This window comes from Anas acuta, chromosome 25 (assembly GCF_963932015.1).
Source record: "Anas acuta chromosome 25, bAnaAcu1.1, whole genome shotgun sequence".
In the NCBI taxonomy this organism is placed as follows: Eukaryota; Metazoa; Chordata; class Aves; order Anseriformes; family Anatidae; genus Anas; species Anas acuta.
The window spans coordinates 4,419,301-4,439,387 of NC_089003.1; the positions used below are offsets into that span (position 1 = coordinate 4,419,301).

The 20,087-nt window shown below is 44.8% G+C and overlaps 4 protein-coding genes across 5 annotated transcripts; 1 reads left to right on the top strand and 3 right to left on the bottom strand.

Annotated features, from left to right (window-relative positions):
• The first annotated feature begins 586 nt into the window (after nucleotides 1-586).
• LOC137844564 (olfactory receptor 4N5-like) lies at nucleotides 587-2,549 on the top strand. The gene has a single exon (XM_068661031.1). The coding sequence runs from the start codon at nucleotides 723-725 to the stop codon at nucleotides 1,659-1,661; it is 939 nt and encodes a 312-aa protein (XP_068517132.1). The 5' UTR covers nucleotides 587-722; the 3' UTR covers nucleotides 1,662-2,549.
• Nucleotides 2,550-4,747: 2,198 nt separating this feature from the next.
• Nucleotides 4,748-6,714, bottom strand: LOC137844577 (epimerase family protein SDR39U1-like). 2 transcript variants are annotated; one of them, XR_011089941.1, is made up of 3 exons: nucleotides 6,208-6,714; nucleotides 5,300-6,009; nucleotides 4,748-5,035 (listed from the first exon to the last, which is right to left on the bottom strand). XR_011089941.1 is itself a non-coding variant. In XM_068661048.1 (2 exons), exons 1-2 carry the CDS (start codon nucleotides 6,395-6,397, stop codon nucleotides 5,594-5,596), a joined length of 606 nt encoding a protein of 201 aa, XP_068517149.1. In that variant the 5' UTR covers nucleotides 6,398-6,714; the 3' UTR covers nucleotides 4,748-5,593. The 2 variants fall into 2 exon arrangements, 1 of the variants encoding a protein (XP_068517149.1); XM_068661048.1 differs by having other exon boundaries at nucleotides 4,748-6,009.
• A 2,186-nt stretch (nucleotides 6,715-8,900) lies between these two features.
• LOC137844396 (olfactory receptor 6E1-like) lies at nucleotides 8,901-9,842 on the bottom strand. The gene has a single exon (XM_068660753.1). It carries the CDS (start codon nucleotides 9,840-9,842, stop codon nucleotides 8,901-8,903), a length of 942 nt encoding a protein of 313 aa, XP_068516854.1.
• Nucleotides 9,843-15,983: 6,141 nt separating this feature from the next.
• Nucleotides 15,984-18,044, bottom strand: LOC137844597 (von Willebrand factor A domain-containing protein 5A-like). The gene is made up of 3 exons (XM_068661067.1): nucleotides 17,779-18,044; nucleotides 17,472-17,598; nucleotides 15,984-17,277 (listed from the first exon to the last, which is right to left on the bottom strand). Exons 1-3 carry the CDS (start codon nucleotides 17,788-17,790, stop codon nucleotides 17,141-17,143), a joined length of 276 nt encoding a protein of 91 aa, XP_068517168.1. The 5' UTR covers nucleotides 17,791-18,044; the 3' UTR covers nucleotides 15,984-17,140.
• Nucleotides 18,045-20,087: the final 2,043 nt, after the last annotated feature.

Here is a 20,087-nt window from a genome sequence, read left to right on the forward strand (position 1 = left end):
AAGATGGAAGTCAGTATGTGATCTCGGCTCCCTTGAAAGACAATTGAGGAAAATATATTCTTTTAAAAAGTGCTTGAATTGAAAAAAATTATGATGGAATTCTTTATTCCTTGGGCTGGTTGTATGGATATCATTGACTGTAAAGTGATTTTAAATTGTTCAATTGTAATACACTTCAGATATGAGTGATCTATACTTAGCTTTCTTTCATAATCCGTGGATGTGATTGTTAGGTTTACTGAGTTATTGGAGTGCAATTCATCTAGACTTGTTTGACTTTCTACATTAGAATGAATTGTATAGTACCCTGGAAGGGCCTACTTTTGTCATTTGGAAAGGATGTATACAGGAGTAGTTCAGATAGACAATTACACTGTAAACCACAAAAAATAGCTTACTATAGGAGACTGGACTGATACTTTATGACTTACGCTTAATCCTGGTGCCCGTTCACGGGGTGTAGAGAAAATGTGGAATACCTGATGACGTGTGGATGTTTTCAGTTTATATTTCCAGTACAATGCCCAGGTTAATGGGAATCTCAATCACTAGCTTTCAAGTATTTCACCATAAGAAGTGCCTTAAAACTAGGCAATGGTCAAAGGATGTGCTTATTAGGCAGTCTAAGTATACCTGAAGTTGATTAAATATTTTAGTATATTTACACTGGTATTTGTTCATTTTTCTTTGATTACTGTTTTTCAGGGTTTTACAGAGTCCAAATGGAGTATGAGAACAACACAGTAGTTAAAGAGTTTGTTCTGTTAGGATTTTCTCAAACCCACAAAGTCCAGATGATTCTCTTCTTCTTCTTCCTGCTGTTCTATATGATAATTCTCCCAGGCAACGTCCTTATCATTCTCACAATTCAAGGAGAGTCCCAACTGGGAACACCCATGTATTTTTTCCTGGCCAATTTGGCATTCTTGGACATCTGTTACTGTTGCGTGACCCCACCTAAAATGTTGGCTGACTTTTTCTCACACCAGAAGACAATCTGCTATAATGCTTGCATGGCCCAGCTTTTCTTCCTCCACTTCCTGGGAGCAGCTGAAGCTTTCCTGCTCGTGGCCATGGCCTATGACCGTTATGTAGCCATTTGCAAACCTTTTCACTACACCAGGCTTGTGAACAAGGCAGCGTGCTATGTCCTGGTTGGAGCTTCATGGGCAGGGGGCTTCATCCATGGCATCACTCTATTTGCTCTTACCATTGCTCTCCCCTTCTGTGGCCCCAACATCCTGGACAACTTCTTCTGTGATGTCCATCAGCTGGTTAAATTGGCCTGTGCTGATACTCACATAGTGGAACTTTTGATATTTCTCAACAATGGAGTTGTCATTGTCATGTGTTCTGCACTTCTGCTCATCTCCTACGCTGTCCTGCTGCTGAAGCTCCGGACACAGCCCTCCAAGGCAAAGAGCAAAATTGCCTCCACCTGTGTTTCCCACATCATTGTGGTTTTTGTCATGTGTGGCCCAGCTATGTATATCTATGTCTTACCCTTCCAAGCTGTCCCAATGGAAAAGGTTGTTGCTCTTTTCCATACAGTCATCTTCCCCCTGACTAATCCCATAATCTATACCCTGTGTAACAAGGAGATCAGAAGCTCAGTGTGGAAGCTGGTCACCAAATACATTCTTACGTGTGGAAAAATATAATAAAGAAATAGTTAAGTATTTTGAAGTAAATAAAACTGTTTTTGTTGCTGTTGTTGTTTTGTTTGTTAATAAAGTTCTCTTAGGAGCAACTCCATGATGTACATTATGTAAGAGCATAATATATAATCAGTAATCTTTAAGAAATTTTCTTCCATCAAAAAAGCCATAGGGTGATACTAATTACTGAATGGAATCATTTAGAGGAGAACCAAGCTGTGTAAAGGAATCAGATCAGTTGTGCTATGAAGTTACTCTTAAAAATCTTTCTTATTTTCTTTCCTTTTTTTCTTTTTTTTTTTTTTTATTTTTTGAGAAATAATCTGGTAGGTGTTGAGACTTTCTAGAATTATTAATGGACTTGAGATTCTGATGCAGAGAGTCAAAACGGTTGCAAGCATGTTAATTCAAGATTTCAGTTTATAGTTGAACTTTGAACGTTGATGCTGCCTCCCTGGAGGCACGACTGCCTCCCCTCTTCCATCGCTGCCTTTGAATGAGTTGATTGCTTCCTCACAAAGGGACATTGTGTATACTGCTGGATCATCTAGTTTGTAGGCAGGCTTTTGCTTCTCATCCAACATAGCTGGTCCACTGAAATTGTTAAGTGAAAATCAAAGGCAATGTCGTCATGGTCTTATGGGAGGCATAGAATCATATATTTGGATTGGAAGAGAGCTTAAAGATCATCTAACTTCAAACCCTCTGCCATGGGCAGGGATGCCACCCTCTAGACCAAGTTGCTCAAAGCCCCATCCAACCTGTCCTTGAACACTTCCAGGGATGGGAAATTCACAACTTTCCAGGGCAACCTGTTCCAGTACCTCACCACACATTGATTGTAGTGTTTATCTATACAGTTATAGGCATCTGCAACATAGAATCCTATGGATTCCTGCAAAAGGCATTTCTAGGGAGAGATTCAGCCAACACAGTTTCTACTTTGAGTTGAAATAAACTGTGCCGTTTTTTCTGTCTTGGCCCTTACTTGCCCTGTAATTTACCTCTTGTTTTGCCTCTCAAGTAGAATTGGCCAAATAATTCCTTGTTGAGAAAAATTAATTCCTTTTGTTGAAAAACCAGGATTTCAGAGAACATGGTTTTCTTACTGGAGTGTGTACTTCATAGACAATGTAGATGCAGAATATGCTAAACATAGCTCCATCCACAAAGTCTCCACTAATATGCAAGAAGGCACTGCACTACAGTGTACAGAATCACAGAATGGCTGAGGTTGGAAGGGACCTCTTGAGATCATCTGGTCTGGCCCCCCTGCCAAGCAGTATCACCTAGAGCACATTGCATGGGATGGCATCTAGGCAGGTTTTGAATTTATCCAAAGAAAGAGAATCCACAACCTCTCTGGGCAACCTGTTCCAGTGGTCTGTCACCCTCACGGTAAAAAAAATGTTCCTCAATATCTGAAAATTTCTGTGTTTCAACTTGTGCCCGTTGTCTCTTGTCCTGTTGCGAGGCACCACTGAAAAGAATCTGACCCCATGCTCTTGACACCCTCCCTTCAGGTATTTGTACTCATTGAAATAATACCCACTCTCAGTCTTCTCCAAGCTAAAGAGACCCAGCTCTCTCAGCTTCTCCTCATATGAGAGGTACTCCACTCCCCTCATCATCTTTGTAGCCTTCTGCTGGACTTGCTCCAGGAGCTCTATGTCCCCCTTCTATAACTGGATGCAATACTCCAGGTGAGGCCTCACCAGGGCTGAGTAGAGGAGGAGGATCACCTCCCTCAGCCTGCTAGCAACACTCTTCCTAATGCACCCCAGGATACCGTTGGCCTTCTTGGCCACAAGGGCACATAGCTGGCTCAGTTAACTTGCTGTCTACCAGGACTCCCAGATCCTTCTCTGCAGGCCTGTTTTCTAGCAGGTCAGCTCCCAACCTGTACTGGCACCTTGGGTTATTCCTCCATTGGTGCAGGACCCTGAACTTGCCCTTGTTGAACTTCATGATGTTCAACCTTGACAGGCTCCAGCCTGCCAAGGTCCCTCTGAATGGCAGCACAGCTCTCTGGGATATCAGCCACTCTTCTGAACTTTGTGTTGTCAGCAAACTCACTGACAACAGCTGCATCTCGCTGAGGTGCGCTCTATTCCACCAACCGGGTCATTGATGAATAAATTGAACAGGACTGGACTTGATACGGACCCCTGGAGGACACCACTAGCTACAGGCCTCCAACTAGACTCAGTGTCACTGATCACAACCCTCTGAGCTCTTCCATCCAGCCAGTGTACCTCACTGTCCACTCATCCACCCCATACATCCTGAGCTTGCCTACAAGTACGTTATGGGAGAGAGTCAAAAGCCTTACTGATATCAAGGTAGACATCATCCACTGCTCTCCACTCATCCACCCAGCTAGTCATTCCATCATAGAAGGCTATTGGCTTAGTCAAGTGTGATGTTCCCTTGGTGAACCTATGACTACCTGACCACTTTATTCTCCTCCGTGTGCTTGTACAGGTCACAGTGTCCTCAGTCCTTATGTAACACCATCTGTAGCACGCTCTAAATAACCAAATATAGTTGCCTGTGAAGTAGGATTTACTTTGTTGTTGCTGTTTATCCCCTCATTTAACTATCTTCTGCATACCGTTTGGCAAAATAAAACTGTCAAGTTGAAAATGGACTTTTCTAAAGTCAGCTTTCTTTACTAACCCCTTTCTGAGGGTGGTCTTCCTAGTTAGACCACTTTGAAGACAGCTTGATCCCCACTTTGGGGATTGATTTGTTAGCTAGTGGCACTGGTTATGTTTTGAATATATGTATGTGTCTATAAGTAACCAATAATGAGAATGCTTGCTATTTCACTAGCATTGTTTGTAATAAACTGTAATATTAGTATATATGCTTACTGCTTTATTACTGACTACTGCTGTTGACTTTTTATATATAAACACATACAAATAAATACACACACACTTGTTTTCCTGATAATAATTCATAATTGCTCGATAAATATACTTGTGTTATTAAACACATGTGTACGTGCTAGCAGTGATTTGTAGTAACTCGTTGTTGGATACCCCGACCAAAAACCCCGGGACAAACGGACACAACGACCAGCGTTCTGTGCCGTAAGCCAATTTATTGCTGCGTGACAGTATCTTATATAGTGCCAAAGCGTCCCACCCAGGAACCCAGGACCCCCCCCACTGTGCTCGCAGGCACCCCAGACCCTTCCCCTTGTGCACGCAGGCACGACCCAGAATAACCCCACACTTGTCATAAAGCAGGAAAACCTATGAATGAAAACCCTTGTGTACTATGGAATCCTGCAAATCCACCTGTAGGGGCACGATGCTCAGGCCAAGTCAGCTGGAGGTTCTGACACCTTTGCTCTAGCATGAATCTACCTGAAAAAAAGGAGAAGGCAAGGTCTCCAAGTCACCCATATCCATCACTCTCTGTATCCCCTCAAATGGATCCCCTCCTAGCTTAATTACAAGCTTACAATTAATTAATTACAATTTATTATCAGATTGAGACAAGCAAAACGGAAGAGCGTAACTAAGTCTCTTGTGATCATGTGGTGAAAGACATTGGGAAAAACAGGAAGAGGGACTTCCAGTAACATGGAGAAGAGTTACAACACCTGAAAATCTTCCCTGCTACCATACCTCTTTTGCAGGGGGCAGAGACATCCTTCCCCCAAGGTGCTCTGTGAGCAGCTCTCATACATGCTGTGGAAAAGAGATGGCAGATTCAGCAGTCATAATCCTTAAAGAGGTCCGTGCCCTTCACCAAAAGCAGGTGATGTGGAGATTGCAGTTGGAAATAGGAAGGATGTCTCCTAAGCTGGAGATGCACAAAAGAAGACAGAACAGGAAAAGACACCCTCTTTCACCCAAGGAAAGGTATATGAGCCAGGGAACCACAAAAACAAGGCCCTAAACAGCCTGAACAAGGAATGCTCAAGCCACAATGTCCTTCAAAGCTGCAGAAAGGTCAGGAAAGATGAAATGGTAGCCGCTCTCCAGGGTGCGCTTTGGTACCACTTTCTGGCCCTCCAACAACATAACAGCCCGCTCGACCCCAAAGACAGCTCGCACGGCCCAGGCAGGCACTGGCAGTAGGGCTGGGCGTCCCAGGGCTGCAGCAAACTCCTGAGTGAAGGTGCTGTTGGAGGTTTCAGGAGAAGATGGGGAGACACCATTAAAGACCCCTTGCAGGCACTCATTCTCCAGGGCATGACATATGATCCCAGCCAGGTCCTGAATGTGGATCCACAGGAATGGCTGGTGCCCAGACCCTATGGGGCTTCCCAGTCCTAGCCAGAATGGCCAGAGCATCTGAGAGATTGCGCCACCACCTCGGCCCAGCACTACACCTGTGGAAAGAACAGAGTGAGACAGGGGCCCTCTCCAGCCCCAGACCTACAGCCAGGAGACAATCCTTAGAGGGATGGACCTGGGACTGCACCCCAACAAGACAAGATACATAATCTGATGCACTTCTCCCACCCCTTCCCCTCCTGCCCCAGCTCCAAAGCACAGCCACTCCAGACACGCATGATGTCCTGTCTTACCAGATCTCACCAGAACACCACGAGTTGGACCATCAGGGATGACAGCTGCAGCTTCCCAGGAGCTCACCAGGCGTGAGAAGAAGTCAAAATTCCCTCCAGGGCTATCCTCAGTATACTCAGCTGTGGGGCTAGGGCGGTAATAGCCTGTGGGTATAACAGCAAAAAGCGGGTTGGGGTTGAATCCCAACATCAGCTGGCCCTCTTCTCCCCAACCCTTATCCCTGTCTCCAGGGACATCCTCATATGAACAGCACTAGGTTTTGAACTACAAATGCACTCTGCAGGTTCACCAGCATGTGCTGGTATTCCAGCTGAGATGGCAATGACATGAATCAAATGCACCAGCAAACAAGGCACTGAGCTGGCTGCATAGAAAGGAGCTTCCTGCCTGTCATAAATGCTAACCCGCAGCAGCTTCAAAGCCTGTAGGAAGCAGAAATGTAAAACTGGAGATGTATGGGGGGATTCAGCTGAATCCTTGCTTAGACAACTTGGTTCTACAGATGCCTTAAGGCTTTCACAGGGAAAACATTAGGTCCTGTCCTAATGCTACCAAGTGAAAGCATGAGAACCAAGTTCCACTCCATACAAAAAAAAGCTGACCAAGCCTTGCCTAGTCGCAGATGGCAATAAAGCTAGCCCCACTCTCTGGGCCTGATCAGTTTTTAACCCAGCAAAGAGTGTACCTGTCCAAGCCATGGAAGGAGATGAGGTTGGTGAGGCAGGACTTGCATTTCATGAATACATGCTGACTCGGCCTGATTCCCTGGCTGTCGCACATATGCCGTGGGATTGCATTCAAGATGACCTGTTCCACCACCCTTCCTGGCAGTGAGGTCAGGGTGACATACCTGTAGTTTTAAGGGCATTGAATTAGCAAGTCTCAGTCATCTGGGACTTCTCCAGATGACCATGTCTGCTGATAGATGATGGAAAGCATCCCAGCAATCACATCCGCCAACTCCCTCAAGCACCCTCAGATGGATCCCATCTGGCGCCATGGACTTGTGACAGTCCAGGTGGAGCAGCAGGTCTCTAACTGCTTAAAAAGACAGAGATCTCCTCTGAAAAGTCCAGTGGAGGTCCACAAAAATCATACAGGGCCTGGAGCATCTTCCCTATGAGGAAAGACTGAGAGACAAAGGTCTGTTTAGCCTGGAGAAAAGACTGAGAGGGGTCTTAATAATGTTTACAAATATCCTAAGCGTGGGAGACAGAGGGATTTGGGCAACCTCTGTTCAGTGGTTTTGAGGACAGGACAAGGGGCAATGGCCACAAAATGGATCACAGGAAGGTCCACAAATATACGCAAGAGAACTTCTTCACGGTGAGGGTGATGGAGCACTGCAACAGGCTGCCCAGGGAGGTTGTGGAATCTCCTTCTTGGAGATATTCAAGGCCCATCTGGACACCTACCTGGGCAACCTGCTCTAGGGAACCTGCTTTGGCAGGCAGTTTGGACCCAATGATCTCTTGAGGTCCCTTCCAACTCCTACGATTCTGTGATTCTGTGTTATTCTGTAACTGTTTCCAAATGTACTGTGTGTGGGGGTTCTTCTACTCCTCATTCCAGACTTCTAGGTCAGGAGGCTTAATACCCCGAGGATAATTGGTCTGACTACAGAAGTTCTTCTATGTTTGTGAACAGTAGGTCTAGCTGGGAAACCCCTCTGTTAGGCTCACTAGCCACCTGAGTCAGGAAGCTATTTTCCACGCACTCCAGGAATCTTCTAGACTGCTTCCTCAGGGCTGTATTGTATTTCCAGCATACGTCCGTGGAGTTAAATTCCCCCATGAGAAGAAGTGCTGGTGATTGCACAACATCTGCCAGCTGCTTATAGAACACCTCATCTGTCTCTTCATCCTTGTTTGGCTCTTGTTCTATAACAGACCCCCAGTAGGATGTATGCCCTGTTGGCCATTCCCTTATCCTTATCCATAGAAGTAACATACAAAGAAAAAGAAGATATATCAAAGTCAGTAAAGATAACCAAATCCACTGGCTAAGAAATGTAAAGACAGTAAACAAGCTTTACAGGAGAAATTACTGATGTTACCAGTCCAAAAGGATTCAGCTCTTGTTAGGGCAAACATAAATCTACCTTCTCACCTAGCTGTATTTAAAGAACCAAACAGGAAAAATATCTCAAAAACCAAATAAACAAACAAAAAAGCACCATCCCCACCTCCACCACCAAAAACAAAACAAAACAACAACAAAAACAAACAAACAAACAAAAAAACAACAACCCTCAAACATACAAACAACACAGTGTGTTAACTTGTCTATATGTTACATCACAGTGGTTGTTACACATTGTTATGATCTCTTTATCAGCGAGTGCAGAGAAAGTGCACGGGGGAGTGGCTTTAAAGCAAAAGAGGGTAGCTTTAGATTAAATATAAGGAAGAAATTCTTCTGCCCTACACTGGGCAGCTGGGAGCAGATTTGGTTGTTAGCCAAGGCTAACCCACCAGAACCGAGTGGAAAGAACGCACAGGCAAACCCAAGTGCAGGTACTGGTGGACTAGAAGACCCTGCCTGTGTTGGAATGTCTGGGTTTCTAACAGAAAAAGGTACTATGTAACATTTATAAAACATAAACCGTTTGAATTCAGAGTCTTTAATTCATTTGCACAATGCTGATGCATCTGGGCAACAATGCAGTCACTTGGAGGGTCTACTCCAGCTCTCATGGTTGCCTCCGGGAGCTAGAAAATGCCTTTGACATGCTCTCCTTCAACGCTCGTTTGACTTGATTGTTCCTGAGTGAGTAGATGTATGGGTTAAGCATCTGAGTCACCACAGAGAAGAAGAAAGAAAGAACTTTGTCAGAGCCCTGCCCACCCCGTTGTGCTGTGCGGTTATACCTGTAAATAGACGTGCTGTAAAATACAGTCACCACCACAAGGTGAGCTGAGCAAGTGGAAAATGTTTTCTTCCTTCCTGAGGAAGATGGCATATGTAGGATGGTGATAATAATGCAACCATATGAAATGACAGTTATTGTTAAGGTGCCTGGCACAATGATAATTGATAGGATAAACAGCAGTCCTTCGATGAACCACGTGTCTGTGCAGGACAGCTGCAACAACTGTGAAGTATCACAGTAAAAGTGGTTCAGGACATTGGGACCACAGAAAGGCAACTGGGCAATCATAATGATGGGAGGAGACATCAGGAGAAAACTCACTGCCCAGCAAGCCAGGACCAGTTGGAAGCAAAATCTGTTGTTCATAATAGTCGTGTAATGCAAGGGGCGGCAGATCGCAACATACCGATCAAAGGACATTGCCGCCACGTGGAAAAAAGTGCAGGTACCCAAGCAAAAGAAAAGCAGCATCTGAAGAAAACAGCCAGGCAGGGAAATTATTTTCCTCTCTGTCAGAAGGCTGTAGAGGGTGCTAGGAATGAATGTGGAGGTGAATGTGATTTCCAAAATGGCAAAATTCCTGAGGAAGAAGTACATTGGAGTCTGAAGAAAATGGTCCACTAGAGTGATGCTGATGACAGTAATGTTTCCAAACAGGATCAAGAAGTAGGCAATCACCAGAATCAGAAAGAGGATGATCTCCAAATGGCGGCTGTTGGTCAGCCCCAAGAGGACAAATTCCACTACTGTTGTGTGGTTCATTGAATCTTCATTGCTAGCAGAACAAGAAAAGACCTGTTTTGAGAACTAGTGGAAAACAACAGGACACAAGTCAATATGGTTTTGTTAACATATAAGGGAGATACCAGTAAGTAACCCCCTGGGAGAGACTGGAGCAGCCGCAGTAACTACATTTAAACAATCTTTTTCAGGTAGATAGGGTCCCAAGCACCTTTTGTAATGCCTAGTCCTCATTCCAGTTCAGGCAACACATATGGGTCCCCTCTCAGGACAGTTGAGAAGGCTACATGTGCGGGAACTGTTTTTGACCTTGGGACTATGAATGTTTGAATGGTAATGACAGTGTTTATTCCCCATCAACGGTAGACAGAGACTGAAGCAGATTAGACACAGTAGTGATGGATAAAGTAGTATTGCAGAAAATGAACTTGCTGCAGTTATAAGGAGCTAAAAGGCAAAGAGAGAGGGAAAGAGACTTTACAAAGAAAAGGCTGGATAGATGGGAGCAGTGCTCCAAAGACAGGTTTGTAGAGCTGGTTACCACTGAGCAAAGGGAAAATGCACCAAGGAATGGATGGATACCACACTAAGCAAAAGTAAAAGAGGGAGAAGGGGGAAAGTACAGGAAAAAAAATCTGTTTACTTTTCATTTAACCTCAGCACTATAGCTCCAATGCATTAACTCTGATGCTGATGGTTTCTTCTTTGTGGCACCTGTCTCCAAGTATCCTGCCACACTACACCATCCTGCCCTAAACTCAGACAGGTACTTTGTCCAATGCACTGTGTCTAATGCACTACTGTACTATATTACTGTAGCAGTCACCACTGTGGTTGCCATTACTCTGTGGAAGTGAAGGGGAGCCTCAAAACCTTGGATGATGCCCTTCAACTCAACCACGCTGTTTTCTTGCAGGCTTACCAGATACTATCTATGGCATTTCAGCTGCACTCTCCCTCCCTTCTCTCCCAGATACCAAGCCTGTTAGCCCTAAAAAGAGATGTGGAGCTAGTTTTGCACTCAGATCTCCCAGATTTTATCTTGTGTCTTTGAATCTGGTTTCACACTCATTTCAGACTCACTTCAGCTATTTCTGAATGATTAAAAGGAGTACCAACATGAGTTTCCGGGGAAGGCAAGCACATCTTAGACAACACATAGCCCATACCAAATTTGCCATCTGATTTTCTCTTTTCAAGTGCAACTTACAAAATATTCAAGAAAAGGGTAAATCTGAGTGAGAACACTATGACTATCCTGATCACACTACTTCCATCAGTTCTTTCTCCTTTGGTGCACTTGGTGTCAGCAAAACATGGGCGTTTATTAGCTGCATCTCATGGCTGTTTCTCCAAACAAACAAAAAAAGACACAAAACACACACACACACACAAAATAAAAAAAAGCACACATGCAAATAGAACACCCTCTTCCCCCACATTATCACATAAAGTATAGGACATCCTTTTTTAATACCACAGATGGACAGACATTATCTGGAAGCTGAGCTTGGTCCCTTAAAACCAGAGACTCCCTCAGTAACATCTCAAAGCTTTTACTTGAGTTTTAAAAATGAGCCAGTCAGTTTTCCAAGCCCTTATCCATTTCTTCTTTCCCTATCTCCAAAACAATCACACCCAGTCTCTAAGAAGTGCTCCAAAGAGTTACCAATATATCCACAGCAAGCCAGGACGCTTCAAAAAGAAGTCTAATTCTGATGTTTCTCCTCTATGTAGTCTGACTTCCAGCAAAGAAATTTCCACTTCTGAGCTCCTTCTTATAATGCTGTCAGTATTATACACTGTTGTACTTCCTCACTGAGTCAAACCTCAGGGACCAATTTGGTATCGAAATCTGCCAAATACCTTCTGGGAAAACACTTCTGAGAGTTTAAAGAGCAGCAAGAACATAGTCGTACCATAGAGAAAATGAGGTTGGAAAGCACCCCTGGAGGTCCAGTCTCCTGCTAAAAGCAAGCTAACTTCCAAGATGGACAAGGTTGGTCATGACTTTATCTACATAAGCTTGGATATCTTCAAGTATGGGGATCCCCCAGCTTCTCTGGGCACTGCCCGTGCTTCACCATTTTCATTGTGATGTGTAATTTCCTTCTGTCCAGTGGAGGTTTCCTTGTTTCAGCCGTGACTCTTGTTCTTTCACTGTGCACTGTGCACAGGTATACGTAATCTTGGAGGCTGCGGGAAAGAGAGAGAGATGGCTTACCCATTACTGCAACAGGCAAAACAGACCTGATTTGGGGAAGATTACTCTTATTTATTGTCAATTAAAAATAGACAATTATTACATTGCTTCTGTAACAGACTTGGCTTCAGGAAGGCAAAACTCCCTCAGCCCCTGTACCTGTCAGCTCACTCCCATTTCCATCGCCCATGATAGCTGCATCTTCATGAAAATTAAGCTGACCCAGAGCAGAGGAGCACCACAGTGAAGCAGTCTCTTACAGCACCGGTTCTTGTCTCCTTTTCAGTCATTTTGGCATTGACAACAAACAGACTCCAGCTATGCAAATGTGGCTGGTTGGAACAGAGGGCAAACGGTTGCTGAGAGCAGTGTTTAATGCAGAGGTGAACCTTATGCAGAAAAGAGATCAGTTCAGAGAGCAGAGATTTCTTTACCAGTCCAACCTGAAATTACCATGTTACAGCCTATTCATCCTCCTTTCTCCCAAGAATCCCCCTTTCCTCGTCATGAATTCCTTTGATAAGAAGACTGCCCGTTTCCTTATTTCAAGTGCCCTAACACAAAGCCCATCAAAGAACTGAAGAAATGATAGAAGTGAGCAGGAAGACCAGCAGCAGATATCTCCAGCACCTATGCAGTCTGTGCCACCTCACAACCAAAGACACAAGCTATGATACTGCTCCTGCCCTAACGACTCCTCAGCCACAAGTGGCTTCACAAGCACCGGCTCAAGCCATGTGCATATGTTTTGGTTTAGGTATCGTTTTGGCTTATTCTTTTTATTATTTCTAGAATGCTCTCTGGTTGTTAAAGAATGTATCTCCTTGTAGCTTAGCTCCCGTGGTCATCATCCCTTGTTATGACAGGAAGGTAATAATAAAGTTTGTTGAGGTTGTATTTATGATGTTCCAAACAATAAGGTCTCCCCTGGGATCCTCTTCTCCAGACTAAACAACCCCAGTTCCCTCAGCCACACACTCTGGACTTTTGACCAGACCCTTCACCAGCTTCATAGCGCTTCTCTGGACACACTCCAGGGCCTCAATGTCCTTCTTGTAGTGAGGGGCCCAAACCTGAATACAGTACTCGAGGTGTGGCCTCACCACAGCAGAGTACAGGGTGACGATCACCTCCGTGGTCCTGCTGGCTGGGGTGATTCATGACACAATCCAGGATGCCAGGATGCATGGGCACAATGGCAGCTCTAGTTCAGGCGAGCATTGACCAGCACACCCAGATCCTTTTCCTCTGCACAGCTTTCCAGCCATTCTGTTCAGGCCTGTATTCTTTGCATGGGGTTGTTGTGACCAAAGTGCAGCACTTGGCACTTATACCTGTTGAACTTCATCTCATTGTCTGTCATGTTTAGCTAGACTAACATTTGTGACGATGGGTGTACGTGATGATAGGGAGAAACATCATGCAAGTAGGAAGTCTTCACATCTAATGTTGTTTACCATGCCTGTCCTGATGGAGATGGCTAAAGTAGACTATATAGGTGTTGAGATTATGAATTAATGTCTTAGGAAAGGTTTATCTAATGTGTTTTTGGTGTTCAGGGAGAGATGAATTGCATCCTCATCTCTCCTGCCTATATTTAAGTATTTTAAGGAAATTTAGGAGGGATGGATGCATCCATGACACCATGACATAAGTATTTCGACTGCTAGCATGGCTGTCTGGTGGCTTTGAAATAAGATCACTGGAATGATTTCCTTGTGGTTTATAATTAATAGAGTATACAACAGAAACTGAAGCATCAGACTTACTAGGTGGATGAATGAATAGGTGGAATCAAGGTGGTATGGTATAGAGGAAGGCAAGAGATGGAGTCTCTCTTTAAGCATCATTAATGCGTATAGTAAGAATAGTGGATAATGTCTTTATTTTTATTCCTTGGAACAAAAGGAAGAGTTGGACAGAACAACTTAATGATTTCAGCTAACTGTACACAGTAGACCTGCCTATGAACATACTAGAGAAGAGTTCCCAAATGACCGCAATGAAACAAGAATGGGATTAGTTGTCTTGTGCTCCCCAGGTGAACACATTAAAATGGAAGTAGTAGATTTAACAGGCCTTCTCATAGCACTGCGTATCAAAAAAATACAGAAGTAAGGAGGGATCTGGAATTCTGTCAACATCTGAATTAAATAAAAATTTGTGTAGGATTTCCATTACCTGCATTGTGCTTCATTTGACCTTAGCTTTTCAGTTTACATATATACCATTCATTGGGAATGTATGCGGTTTATTATCAAAACAGGGGGCAGACATATCTTAGCATGTTTCAGGCAATGACACTTTTGCATGCTGCAGTGCTGGGCACCATAATGCCTAAATGCATTTTTACAAGGTTTCTTTTAGGTCAGAGTCACAGTAGTGTTTCTCTCTCAAACTTGGAGAGATGTCAGTAGGAAGCAGCATAGGCCTTACACTTTTATGCAGTAAGGATACTACAGGCCGTTTCCTCCTTTAGCTGTAAAAGATAATTATTCGTTGTGGCTGAAACTAGTTGTCATTAAGCACTTTGCCACACAAGTCATGCAGAAGGACCATGGCACCTTCTGGACAGTGAAAAAGGAGAGTGAAGCACCAAAGTTTAGTTGTGGTTTAACCCAGCTAGAAGCTAAGCACCACACAGCACCACGCCCCATGGGATGGGGGAGAGAATTAAAAAAAATAAATTAAAATGAATGCTTGTGTGTCGTGTGTTGTGTGAGATAGTTTATTAGGACAGAAAAGAAAGGAAAATAATAGTGATAATAGCACTACTACTACGAATGTCTACAAAATATCGTTCTGCAACAATTAAACCGTCAGCATGTTATCAACACTATTCTTATCCTAAGTCCAAAACGCAGCACCTTACCAGCCACTAGGAGGAAAATTAACTCTATCCTAGCCAAATACCCAGGAAAAAAACAATAAATCAAAAGCAGAAATATCCTTGGGAAAGAGTGATAAGGAGTACACCTAAAAGTCTCTTCAGGAAGAAAAACATATTAAATGTCTTTGGATCAATAACATGATCAATCCATGGATTTCTTCCTACCTTCCTTTTAAAAAATGTGTAGATTACATCAGGAGTCTGTCTATTGAGGAAAAAATGTCCCCTTATTAACATACAAATGTCTATTGAGGAAAAAATGTCCCCTTATTAACATACAAATATGTTAAGGGGGACATGACAAACAACATTATACTGCTATCACTAACCATGATTGTGTGCAGCTACATTTATGGTAGGCATTTACTGACAATTATCAGAATTATTCACAGCACAGTTATATTGTAGTCACATGCTGACAAATTTCAACAAACGTAACTATCCTGAATGTATTTGCTATTGCTGTGATTATCATACCTATGTGCCATGATTTACGTAAGCTGTTAAAGATCATTAAGTATGTTCTTCATAGAGTCCCAAGTTTCTTTCTTCACTAGCTAACTCTTCACACTTTCCAGTAACAGTAAATGCTTCACATGCTCCCCAAGTGATGTCATATCATAACTGATGTCCTTTTTCGTATCAGTAGAAGAATTGGCGCTGCATTTATCGTCTGTTTTGTCCTGTAGGTTTGGGGCTCTATGTTCAGGATTGCCAGTAGGTGGCTGAGTGATGGTTAAGTGGGCAAGGAGCATCACCTAGCGCATTCTTGTAGTAAATACCCAGAATGTGCCTCACTGTCTGCCCAGGGAAAGTCCATGTCTGGAGTGTTGTGGTTTAACCCAGCAGGCAGGTAAGGACCACACAGATGTTCACTCACCACCCTCCTCCCACCCCACCCCCCTTCCAAAAACGCACACCAAACACACACACAGGAGGATGGGGGGTAGAATTGGGGAAAAAAATGATAAAAGCTTGTTGGTTGAGATAAAGACAGTTTAATAGGACAGAAAACGAAGGAAAACTAATAATAATAGTAATAGTAGTAAAAATAGTATTAACAAATATAAATAATAATGATAAGAGGATATGGAAAGCAAGTGATGCACAATGCATCACTCATCACCTGCTGACTGATGCCCTTCCCATGCCATCCCCAAGCAGCGGCCCCAGCACTCACTCTGGCCAGCCATCCCATATTTATTATTCAGCGTGACATCATATGGTATGGAATACCCTTTTGGCTGTTTGGGTTAGCTGTCCTAATTCTGTCCACTCCCAGCCCAGTTTCTTGTGCACCCCCAGCCTCCTCAATGGCAGGCTAGAGTGAGAAGCTGAAAAGTCCTTGTCTTAGTATAAGCACTGTTCCACAACAACTAAACCATTGTTGTTTTATCAACATTATTCTCATCCTAAATTCAAAACACAACACCATACCATATGAAGAACATTTACTCTGTCCCAGTCGACACGAGGACACAGAAACGGGCCCCTTCCTAGGGTTTTCCCAGCATTGCAGATGAGCATAATAATAACCCTGATGATTCCCTCCCCATGACTGTAAAGACTTTAGAGGGAAATGAAGATGAAGGAAAACACCTAGGTGGTCCATAGAAATCCTGGGATGGATAGGCGACTCAAAATGGTGATTCACCCACACTCTAACATGTTTCTGTTAGGCCACGATGGACCGTCTCTGGAGATGTTGATGATAGGCACAATTAGAAGAGGCTATCTCCAACTCTCACTCCCACCCAAACCAAACATGCCGGAGGCTGTGAACTGTTCAGGAGTTCAGCATGCTACAAATGCAGCTCACCTAGTAGAAGAAAAGCTGTGAAGAAGTTTAAGCTGTGTTTTGTGGTCCTGTTTTATTCCACAGATGCTGATGGTCTGCAGCACAAGGCATGTGTTGTGCTCAGAGCCTAAAAACACTCAGCTCCTGTTGAGGGATTTTTGAAACAGCAAAGATCCCATGGCTTGCTGCATCTGAGCAAACCAAGCTACCAGGATGACTATGAGAAGTTCCAATGACAGTGTTCCCACATCACCCAGCTGAGGAATTTAGAAAAATATTGTTGCCGGTAGTTGGCTTCAAGGACACGGTCTACATGACTGCTAATCACAAGGGGGTTGTTTTCTTGTAGTTGTTTGTCTGAGTGCTTTTGACCAATAATCTTGTGTGAGACACTATCCGCCCCTGTTAAGTTCACTATAAAAGTCAGGCTATTCGGGTAATAAAATGGAGCATGATCCAACCATACTAGTGTCTGTCATGTTTTCGGCCGTTCTTCCTGCAACAAGCTCCACGCTGCTCTCGAGGAGGGTGTTGGCTGCCTCCAGGCATTTGTCCAACTGGGACGCTGCAATGAGGGAGAGATAGGGACACCATGGGAGTAAGGCAGGAAGAAAGGTCCACAGGCAGAAAGAAGAAAGGGGACACAGGACTCCCAGGAAATAGTGGTCCTGAAGAGGTCCACTACTAGGCCTCTAGTAGGCCTCACTGGAGAGAGCAGGGAGGAAGCCGTTCTGTGGAGATCTGGAAAACGAGACTCACCAGCTCGGCTGCACAGCCAGGTCACAGCCTTGGCCTCCAGCAACTCACATAGGCCTTGATAATACCTGTTTTTCTTCTGCAGCCAGGTCACAGCCAGTACTGTGGCCCAGATGCTTGGCTCCGTGACCTGTAGAAGAACAATGACTCAGACCCGCTGACATTGTTGAGCACCTCTTCCTTTGTGACTCTGGTTCCTGACCCCTCCACTCACCTCTGGGTGCCCTGGGATTCCAAGGGGTTCCACCAGCCAAGGTGTTCCCACTGCCCCAAGTCTACACCCTGGCACCACAAAGGATTATCTCCTTACCTCACCAGGCATCTTTCCCTTGATTTCAGCCTCATCGACTTGCAGTGCAGAAGCTAAGCTTGAGCTGAGGGTCCAAGAGCCATCTACATTCTGCAGTGCAACCAGCTCCTGACACTCATCAATGGCTTTGCTGACCCATGGCCAAAAAATTTGAGAGGACAAAACAAATTTGGGATCCACATACTCGAGAGAATAAATAGATGGTGGCGGTGGTTTAGGTGCTGTGGGAAAAAATGTGAACTGGAGGGTTTGAGGAATCACAGGAAAGCTGGCCCCTCTCTACTCCCCTGTGCTCTGAGAAAATGCCCAGAACACTGTGCTCTTTGGGCAATTACCTGCAGGCTGAGGACCTCCCTGCGTATCTCCAAAATATTCCTATCATCAACCCTTTCTGGACATCCCTAATTCATCCTTATTCTCCTAGCTTTCCTGCCCAGCCATGTCCCCAAACCCTCTCTTGATATCCTTAGAACATATCTGCTCGAGGGTAGGAAGGCTCTGCAGGAGGATCTGGATAGGCTGCACCGATGGGCTGAGGTCAACTCCATGAAGTTCAACAAGGCCAAGTGCCGGGTCCTGCACCTGGGGTGCAATAACGCCAAGCAGAGCTACAGGCTGGGAGAGGAGTGGTTGGAGAGCTGCCAGGCAGAGAAGGACCTGGGAGTGATGGTTGATAGTCGGCTGAATATGAGCCAGCAGTGTGCTCAGGTGGCCAAGAAGGCCAACGGCATCCTGGCTTTTATCAGAAACAGTGTGACCAGCAGGGCTAGGGAGGTGATCATCCCCCTGTACTCGGCTCTGGTGAGGGTGCACCTCGAGTACTGTGTTCAGTTTTGGGCTCCTCGCTACAAGGACATCGAGGTGCTTGAGCGGGTCCAGAGAAGGGCGACGAAGCTGGTGAGGGGTTTGGAGAACAAGTCCTACGAGGAGCGGCTGAGGGAGCTGGGCTTGTTCAGCCTGGAGAAAAGGAGGCTCAGGGGCGACCTTATGGCTCTTTACAGATACCTTAAAGGAGGCTGTAGCGGGGTGGGGATTGGTCTATTCTCCCATGTGCCTGGTGACAGGACGAGGGGGAATGGGCTTAAGTTGCCCCAGGGGAGTTTTAGGCTGGATGTTAGGAAGAACTTCTTTACCGGAAGGGTTGTTCGACATTGGAACAGGCTGCCCAGGGAAGTGGTGGAGTCACCATCCCTGGAAGTCTTTAAAAGACGTTTAGATGTAGAGCTTAGGGATATGGTTTAGTGGGGACTGTTAGTGTTAGGTCAGAGGTTGGACTCGATGATCTTGAGGTCTCTTCCAACCTAGAAATTCTGTGATTCTGTGAAAATTCATTAGTTTTCAGACCAAGAGCATACATGGAGAGTGACAATATAACCCTCTTGTCGGACATTTAATTAATCCCTAAGTCTCCTGTCTGGATCAAGATCCCATACCTTTTTATTGAGCCCCATTCTGAGCCAAGGCAGCAAAAAGTCAATGGCTGCCCGATTCTGCAACACTGAGTGTCGTAGACTGACCATATCATCCATCATTTGAGAGAGGGTGTCGGTAGTTGCGTTGAACTGTTTCACTGTCCAGCATGCCAACTTTTCTATTGATGTCAGCGCCCGCACGGCTGCTAGCCCTGGTGTGAAGAAGGAGGCAAATATCTGCGCGGTTGCTGACCATAATTCAACATCATCTTTACAGTCAGGTGTTAGACCATGAGCGTCTCTTTTCGCTCTACTGGACATCGTAGGTAACGTTAATAATACCAAACCCCCGGTTGATCCAAATCCTTGACTGCCACGTTCTCGTTCTGATGCGGTTTGCAGGTCTGCTGTAAGTACAGGTACAGGGACTAATTGAGCAATCTTGCTTCCCTTCGGGATGTGGATGGGTGGGAAGCTTGTTTGGGCCATGATTTGTACTATTCCATTGTAGTCCGCATCAGTAACTCCTGGTAGCACAAAGAGTTCCTTTAATCCGCTAGAGGACCATCCAAACAACAATGCTCCTTGCAGCCTTCTGTTGATAAGCAGTGGTCCTTCAAAAGTTGTCGGTATTTTTAATGGCCGCTGATCTATTAAAGTCACTTCTACTGCGGTTTCCAAATCCAGTCCGAGGCTCTCCCTTGTGGCTGGTTGTAGTTGGTGTGATCTGGCGGCGTCTGACTGTAGGCGGGCTGCATCACAGGTGGGGCAGGTGTTGGGATCGTGGGCGGCGGCGCCATCTCGTGGTGGGCCGGTAGAGCGGAGTTGGAGTATTACACGGGAGCGGCTACTGTTGATCTCCGGCCCTAGCTGTACCTGCATATCCACCGATGCAAA

What these genes read in the sequence shown, in the direction of transcription:
- LOC137844564 (XM_068661031.1), top strand. Translation starts at nt 723, where the DNA reads ATGGAGTATGAGAACAACACAGTAGTTAAAGAGTTTGTTCTGTTAGGA.
- LOC137844577 (XM_068661048.1), bottom strand. Translation starts at nt 6,397, where the DNA reads ATGTTGGGATTCAACCCCAACCCGCTTTTTGCTGTTATACCCACAGGC. An exon ending in TGGTGTTCTGGTGAGATCTG is followed by an intron (nt 6,010 to 6,207) that starts GTAAGACAGGAC and finishes TTCTTTCCACAG; the next exon opens with GTGTAGTGCTGGGCCGAGGT.
- LOC137844396 (XM_068660753.1), bottom strand. Translation starts at nt 9,842, where the DNA reads ATGAACCACACAACAGTAGTGGAATTTGTCCTCTTGGGGCTGACCAAC.
- LOC137844597 (XM_068661067.1), bottom strand. An exon ending in CTGGCTGTGCAGCCGAGCTG is followed by an intron (nt 17,278 to 17,471) that starts GTGAGTCTCGTT and finishes CCCTCATTGCAG; the next exon opens with CGTCCCAGTTGGACAAATGC.